Raw genomic sequence first — 8,725 nt, 5'->3', positions numbered from 1 at the left:
CCGACATAGCAGTCTTGTCACTCTCTAACCCCTTACTCTGCTTTATTTTTTCTCCTAGCCCTTATGACTGCTTGACTTGTTATGTCTCTCTTTATAATGGGAATATAAGATCCAGGAGAACTGAAACTTTGCCTTTTTCACTGTTGTGCCCCAATTCCACAAACAGTGCCTGGTACACGGTAAGTGCTTAGTGCTGAATGAATGAATGAATAAGTGAGTGAGTGAAAGGGCCCTGAAATATATAGGCATATATATAGGCACCATGTGAATCTTTTGAGAAGAGGCTCTCTGAGAGATGGGACAGAGAAAAGATGCTCTCTGAAGTCTACAGGCCTAGACGTAGCTCTGTGTTAGGTAGAGGGGCCTGAACATTTAGGGCACGAGGATACTGGATGCCAGGATCCTAGAAAAATCCAGAAACCTGGCCACAAAAATGTTGCATTTTCATAGAGTGGCACCTCCATCATGTTACCCATGCCCAACAAGGCTCAGTTCTGCCCTTCCTCTGTCCTCCCTGAAATTGCTTATCCCCCTAACACCCACCACTTGCTGAGGAACCGTGAGAAGGGTCTCATTATTACCCTGTAATCACTGCAGGTCAATGACAAGGAGCTTGTGAGGCATTTCAGTTTGAGAGGCTGGTGAGCAGAGCGGGATGGGCAAGGGCTGTTCCTCACCAGGATCTGTTCAACTCAGATCAGCGTCCATTCCACTTATCTCGGTAGCCAATTCCTAGCATCTGTTTGTGGTTTCCTATTTAAAGTGATGAAAGGTAACACAAACATTGGGGGAAAAAGCAACTTCAAAACCCATATATGGGGCTTCCCTGGTGGCGCAGTAGTTGAGAGTCTGCCTGCCAATGTAGGGGACACGGGTTCGGGCCCTGGTCCGGGAAGATCCCACTGCCGTGGAGCAACTGAGCCCATGCGCCACGGCTACTGAGCCTGCGCTCTACAGCCCACGAGCCACAGCTACTGAGCCTGCGTGCTGCAACTACTGAAGCCTGCACGCCTAGAGCCCATGCTCTGCAACAAGAGAAGCCACTGCAATGAGAGGCCCGCGCACCACAACAAAGAGTAGCCCCCCGATCGCCACAACTAGAGAAAGCCCACGTGCAGCAACGAAGACCCAATGCAGCCAAAAATAAAATAAAGTAATAAATAAATTTATTAAAAAAAACAAAAAAAAACCAAACCCATATATGGTCACCATCTAACGACATAAATATCATGGTGAAGTTATTTGTAAATATCTGGAAAGGAATCCTTACTCACACGGAAACTGAATTGGTGTAATGGTTAATCTCTATAAATAATTCATTGTGGCCAGGTAGTCAGACAAATCCATAACTGACGCTTTTATAAATCTTAGAGGAGTCCCAAGACCCGAACTCCAACCTCTACAAGTTACGTTTAAATACAGGTTCTAATGTTCATCTTACAACTTTGGGTCCTAAGTAATAGTGATACTAGGTAATATTTAGTTAGCACAAATTATGTTTGCCCGGATCTGAACTTGTTATGTGCAAACTCTAACAGAGGTGCAATGTGTCTAAGAGCTCATTTTGCCTAAACTGGCAAGTGGAGAGCCATCGAAACCTGATTTGTTGAAAGACTACTAAACAAGTTGGTGTAGGAGTCTGAATAAGGGCTGGGTCCTCTGGCTCTTGACTGATTGTGAAATCTTTACCTTGCCTTTGTAACACTGTAACAAGGAGAAATACCCCAAGGAGTGAAATTTGCAAATGGCTATGTGTGACCTTCTGTGCAAACATGAGGTAGATCAGGAGCAAAAAAAAAAAGTTAAGTTTTCTACGGGTAAGAATAATTGGCAGTTTCTTACAAAACTAAATATAGTCTCACCACACAATCCAGCAATTGCACTCTTTGGTATTTACTCAGATGAGCTGAAAACTTACATCCACACCAAAACCTGCACACAAATGTTTATAGTAGTTTTATTCATAATTGCAGAAAAACTTGGAAGCATCCAAGATGTCCTTCAGCACGTGAGTGGATAAATAAAGGGTGGTACACCATAAGATGGAATATTATTCAGCAACAGAAGGAAATGAGCTATAAAACCACTAAACGTGGAGGGAACTTAAAGGCATATTATTACGTGAAAGAGGTCATTTGGAAAAGACAAAACTATGGAAGCAGTAAAATGATCAAGGGTTGTCGGGGGAGGGGGGAGGGGGAGATGAATAGGCAGAGCACAGAGGATTTTTAGGCAATGAAACTATTCTGTATGGTATTATAAGTGTAGATATATGTCATTATACATTGGTCAAATCCATAGACTGTACAACACCAAGAGTGAACCATAAATTAAACTCCGGACTCTGGGTGATAATGAGGTGTCAGGGCAGGTTCATCGATTGTAACAAATGTTCCTTTCTGCTGTGGATGATGGTGGAGGAGCCTGGGAAGGAGTACGTGGGAATCCTCTGAAGTTTTCCACTTAATTTTGTTGTGAACTACTCTGAAAAAATTAAGTCTATTAAGTAAAATAAAAGTAACGTGTAAGCCTGGGGGGCGGTGAGGAAAACAACAGTAGAACTGAGCATCAGAGAAGGAATATGAGCGGATGTCCTTGGCCTTGAGCTGGCCCTAGAGGACAGGAGAGTGTATGAATGCACATCAAATTAACTGAGCACCTCCTACATGCCTGTCACATTTACATCCCCAGCATCTTCACAAAACTCTCGCACTGTAATTCTGGCTCAGAGAAAATCGATGATTTTTTTGCTGAAGGTCCCACGACTAGAAAGTAGCAAAGCGCAGGTTTGAATGCCGTTTCTGCTGACTCTAAGTCCAGTTCTCCCCTCTAAGTAACTGCTGGAAAGGTCAAAGCAGTGACTACGGAAAAGTTTGCTTTACGAAAGACAACATGTTTCAGATTCAACTTTGCACATATGCATACAGAGTGGGTCCATGGATGGACTGATGGAGGGAAAACACGAAACCACATCAACAGCATAACACTTATTTACTTCACCATTAAAAGAAAATAAGAGGCTGCAGGGAAGGTGATAGGGAAGGAGTACTGAATAGAGGATCATTATTACTATCCAGAGTAATAGCCTTTCTGGAATTTCCCATACCAAGGACAAAATTTCATAATGGACAGAGTCAGGTTCCCCTGGGAGTCACCCTCTCTGCCATGATGAGGAAGGAAAGCTTCTGCAGCTCTGGAGAGGTGCCAGGGAAGGTGGCCTCACAGTCTGGTGACAATGCAGACCTCCCCAAGTCTCCTTTCTTCTCTGCAGTGCATGCCAGGGACACGGCCCATCTTCCTCACCTCTTCATGGCCACACTCATCTTATTCTTCCATGTCCAAGCCTGGCTGGAAAGGAAGATAAAGTCTCCCCACCTCCTTACTTCCTTGCTGCTCCAAGAAAGCAAAGTCTTCATTCCATATTGCTTCAGGAAAACAGAAGGCCACACACACACACACAGACACGCACACACACACAATTTCAGTAACTTACAAAGCTCTGGCCTTAATGTTCCTATTCTAACCTCCAACTCCCTTCCCAGCTGGTAATTATAGACCCCTTTAGAGTCCCCACCCAACCACCCATTTTTAATCTCCTAAGGGTGCTCACCTGAAATCTCCCTTATTCTGACCCAGATTTTTCCAAAGGTCATGCAGAGCCCTATTCCCAGGCCAATTTGCCATAATCGATCCAGCGCAGGGAGGCGAAATTGATGGCTTCCGCGCAGTTGAATACATGGTTGAAGCCAGAGTGGTAGCCATAGGGAAAGGTCACGATGAACTCTCCAGCCTCCTGAGTGACCTGATCGAAGGGGATGCCGTTGTCCTTGAGGACCGTGGGCGAGATGAGAGCCACCTTGTGCCGCAGGAAGGCCTCACAGCCCCGCGCGCTGCCCGGGAAAAGCTCCCTGGCCAGGCGTTCCAGGCGCCGGCCGTGCTCCGGGGGCACCGCGTACCACGTCTTGGGCTCCCCAAAGTGCAAGTAGTTGATGCTGTAAAGGTCCATGTCCTCCGTGTGCCAGGCGAAGGCGGTCTTCCACATGCCGAAGTACAGGAAGGGGGTGTTGACGCCCTCGATGACCACTCCGCACTCCTGCTCCAGCAGGTCCTGAATGGTTCCCAGGTTTCAGGGTTTTCATCATATAGGGAGCCATTGATTTTTTTTTTGTGAATTTTATTTTATTTATTTTTTTTATACAGCAGGTTCTTATTAGTTATCTATTTTATACTTAATAGTGTATATATGTCAATCCCAATCTCCCAATTCATCCCCCGACCCCCCTTCCCTATTTGGTGAAGGAGCCATTGATTTTTTTTTTTTTTTTTTTGGAGCCATTGATTTTTAACACCATAATTTGGTAGTAAGTATAAACGTTTCTTTGAATATTTTCGCTCCAAATTTTCCAAATCCAACTATGCCTGACTCTGATACTTTTACCTTTTTCCTAAAACTGGAGATGCTTGCTCACCGCCAGGGCTTTTCTTTTCCTGTATTTAGTAAACACACCTCCTTCCCCCTCGCCCCCTGTTGGACGGACTGGCTATTACAATGGTATCAACGTCCGATTTTCCATTTCTTAACGGGGCCTGTTCTGTGTGAGTCTTTGGAGTCCATGTAAGCAATATATTTGTGAAATAATTTTTTTTTCATGACTGGATGAAATGTCATTATTGTAAAATTTAGATTCTAGATGGCATGTTCCTCAGATGCTATGGTTTTAAATTAATAAGCCTCAAACTCCCAAATCCCAAGGTCTGTTCTGGATATAGCTGAAGTTGCTGAGATACACATGAATCATTATCGTATAAAACATAAGCATTAACTACTACAACGGTAAAACTTCTCATATATGTCACTCACCACCAACAATTGTCACCTGAACTCTAAGCAACTAAAATTTAAAAAAATATCTCCCAGCTTTCCAGTTCATTCAGGCACCGAATCTTAGATTCAGCAATTTCTCGCAAAAGGAAATGCGGTTTCAGTAGCTGAGACATGGAAGCAACCTATATTGTCCATCAACAGAAGAAAGGATAAAGAAGATGTGGTGCATATATACAATGGAATTTTACTCAACCATTAAAAAGAATGAAATAATGCTATTTGCAACAACATGGATGGACCTAGAGATTGTCATACCAAGTGAAGTAAATCAGACAAAGATAAATATCGTATGATACCACTTTAAAAAAAAGGACACAAATGAACTCATTTACAAAATAGAAACAGAGTTAGAGAATGAACTTATAGTTACCGGGAGGGAAGGGTGGAGAGGAGGGATAGGGAGTTTGGGCTTGACATGTACACACTGCTATATTTAAAATGGATAACCAACAAAGACCTACTATATAACACAGGGAACTGTGCTCAATACTGTGTAATGACCTGAATGAGAAAAGAATTTGAAAAAGAGTGGATACATGTATAAGTATAACTGAATCACTTCGCTGTACACCTGAAATTAACACAACATTGCTAATCAACTATATTCCAAAATAAAATAAAAAGTTAAAAAAAATTAGTGAAGATTTATGTTATGGATATGATTGAGGGAATAATTTTATTCAGTCGGCTGTGATACAATTCCATTGTCTGCAGACCAATCATAGACTCCAAAATGTTCTTTTCCACTACTAGTAAACTCAGTTTCTTATCATCTCACTAAAGGAAACTATTTTGAGTGAAACTATTTCTTTGAAACCTGAACATGAAAAGATAAACTTGATAAAATTTTTTAAAATTTAATAACCAAAATAAAAAGTAAAGATTAAAAAAATGTTAACTCCATCTCAAAAGTAAATAGTTCTTGCCTTAATCTCTTTTACATATTCTTTTTTAAATAAGAAACAAGAGTGGAGGAATAAACAGGAGATTGTTTAATAATGTGAAATCCTAACTTCACATGAGCATTTTTCAAGATCCAGAATATGCTTTCCCCTTTGGACTCAACCTCAAAATGAAGCAGCATGGACTGATGGTCTAGTTCTATGTGTCCCATCAAAAACTGAATTCACTCAGCACCATTCCTTTCCAATCCCTCAGCATCCTCCAAAATAATTGATGTCCAACTCTGGTCCACTCCTTCAGTTTCCCATAAAATGAAAATATTTTGCCTGATACAAACCTGTGTTTAAAACTTTTAACTTGACAACATAGCATATCACGTATGAGACAATAACTATGTATTACATATATATTTATAGATTTATGTATAAATAATATGTATATTACTTACACATATATATTCTTTTTTAATCTAGGAGAAATAAGAATTCCGTCTATCATAGCTTCCAATGTAAAAATTATAAAAGATGTTCCCACAACTGAAAAACAAACGCTTTAAACTTTTAACAGGAAAGCTTCTCCCTTTCTATCAATTTCACACATTTAACAAGAAAAAAAGAGTAATTTTTAGTAAGGAGAGAAAAAGATAAGAAACTCTAGCTAGATGATTTAGCTTAATCATTTACTCAAATAAACATGAATTGAGTGACTACCATGCTTAAGGTATCAAAATGGGTTCAATGGGGAATATAAAAATAAATCAAGACTTAGACCTTCCTGAAAAGATGTCTATTTTCATGGGGAAGATAAGTCAAGTACAGAATTAGCACACATCAATAAGTTGGATTTGAATACTCACCCAAGATTTACAAAATGGTGACCTTAAGTATTTTATTCAACTTTTCTATCATTCTGTGTCTTCATCTATTTAAAGAGAATAATAGTAGTTTCTACCTCATAAGGGGATTCTGTGTATTGTGCTGATCTTGAGGCTTGGTATGGTGCCTGGCATGTTGTCTGTGCTCAGTGATTATAGATAGTGTGTTATAGAAGATCAGAGAGGTCTGGGACAATGAGGGAAACTTCACCAGTAAGTAGCTGCCTAAAAAGGAAAGGAGAAATAAAATGGAAGTTCCGGGAAAGGTAGGAAGTTTGAAATAATGAGTAGGTAAGGGTGACCATTGACATAAGCAAGAAAAGTATGAAAGTTCTCAAGAGAGTTTTCTTACTTTGTTCAGCAAGCTGACCTCTCAGCTTCTTCACCTCCTCCCCATTTTTAAATGATTTTCCTCTCCACCTCAACTAAGTCGCCCTTGTCATCTGACCCTTTCTGAAATCTTGATTTTAGGAATCCTACTCTGGAACAAATGCTGACTACCCTTTTGCACACAACAGTACCCAACACTTTTTTACCTAATAGAGAATCACTGAATGTTTGGACCTTCTTTGGTTCTGTCCTTTTACTTTTACTCATTTTATTTATTTATTTATTTATTATTTTTTCTTTATTTATTTTTGGCTGTGTTGGGTCTTTGTTACTGCACGTGGGCTTTCTCTAGTTGTGGCGAGTGGGGGCTACTCTTTGTTGTGGTGTGCAGGCTTCTCATTGAGGTGGCTTCTCTTGTTGTGGACCATAGGCTCTAGGTGCATGGGCTTCAGTAGTTGTGGCACACGGGCTCAGTAGTTGCAGCTTGTGAGCTCTAGAGCACAGGCTCAGTAGTTGTGGCATGTGGGCTCAGTAGATGTGGCTTGCGGGCTCTAGAGCGCAGCCTCAGTAGTTGTGGCACACAGGCTCAGTAGTTGTGGCTTGCAGGCTCTAGAGCGCAGGCTCAGTAGTTGTGGCACATGGGCTTAGTTGCTCCACAGCATGTGGGATCTTCCTGGACCAGGGCTCGAACCCGTGTCCCCTGCATCGGCAGGCTGATTCTTAACCACTGTGCCACAAGGGAAGCCTTATGTTTACTCATTTTAGATGGACAAAAGAGTTCTGACTGAGTTCTGCTTCAATCCCCTCACCATCTTGATTTAGGAAAATTAATTCTGCCTCCTCACTGCAGAAATGCTTTTCACCATTGGTAAAATGTCCCAAGGAGTAGAATGTGGGCAGCACTGAGCCCTGCTAAGGTGAAGAGTAAGAGAAAAAAGACAGGTATAAATAGCCTCTTCCTTGGGTTTTCCAGGAACCAGGGTTTTCACAACCATCAAAAAAAGTAAATTTTGTCTCTTCCTTTCCATCACTTACAGCTGTAATATTTTGCATTGCTTAAGACTTCTAATTCTATTTTAATTACTGGCAGAAATGTTACATATGTTTTCCTCTTTAGTAAATTGCTGGCTTTTGGGATAAAATATTTAACTAGATAAACAGAGAAACTGTTTTCAGTTTAAGGAAGTATTCATGGATTCCTCTGTGGGGGCATGTTTTAAACAGAACTGAGCATTGAATTCTATCATATGCCCATCAGCATCTATGAAAATGATTATATAACTTTTTTTCTTGGATCTATTAATAAGTCACTTTACTAGGCTTTCTTATTTTAAACCATCATTGTTTTCCTGCAATAAATGTCATTCAGTCATTATGTTATTCTTTTAATGTAGTTAAAATTTTAATTTAAAACTTTTGCATTGAAAATTGGTTCAAGATGGTGGAGTAGAAGGACATGCTCTCACTCCCTCTTGTGAGAGCAAGAATCAGAATCACAATTAACTGCTGAACAGTCATCGACAGGAAGACACTGGAACTCACCAAAAAAGATACCCCACCTCCAAAGACAATGAAGAAGCCACAGTGAGATGGCAGGAGGGGCACAATCACAATACAATCAAATCCCATAACTGCTGGGTGGGTGACTTACAAACTAGAGAACACTTATACCACAGAAGTCCACCCACTGGAGTGAAGGTTCTGAGCCCCACATCAGGCTTCCCAACCTGGGG

General features: G+C 41.0%; 1 protein-coding gene across 1 annotated transcript; it reads right to left on the bottom strand.

Annotated features, from left to right (window-relative positions):
- Positions 1–3,661: 3,661 nt before the first annotated feature.
- Positions 3,662–4,126, bottom strand: LOC130708897 (lysine-specific demethylase 4D-like; the record flags this gene model as incomplete). Its single annotated transcript, XM_057553298.1, has 1 exon — positions 3,662–4,126. A coding segment is annotated over one exon (465 nt), but the record flags the coding sequence as incomplete, so codon positions are not given.
- Between the last annotated feature and the right edge of the window lie 4,599 nt (positions 4,127–8,725).

The sequence above is a fragment of the Balaenoptera acutorostrata genome, chromosome 9, assembly GCF_949987535.1.
Source record: "Balaenoptera acutorostrata chromosome 9, mBalAcu1.1, whole genome shotgun sequence".
In the NCBI taxonomy this organism is placed as follows: domain Eukaryota; kingdom Metazoa; phylum Chordata; class Mammalia; order Artiodactyla; family Balaenopteridae; genus Balaenoptera; species Balaenoptera acutorostrata.
The sequence above is the reverse complement of the archived record's forward strand: the minus strand, read 5'-3'. Positions and strand labels throughout refer to the sequence as shown.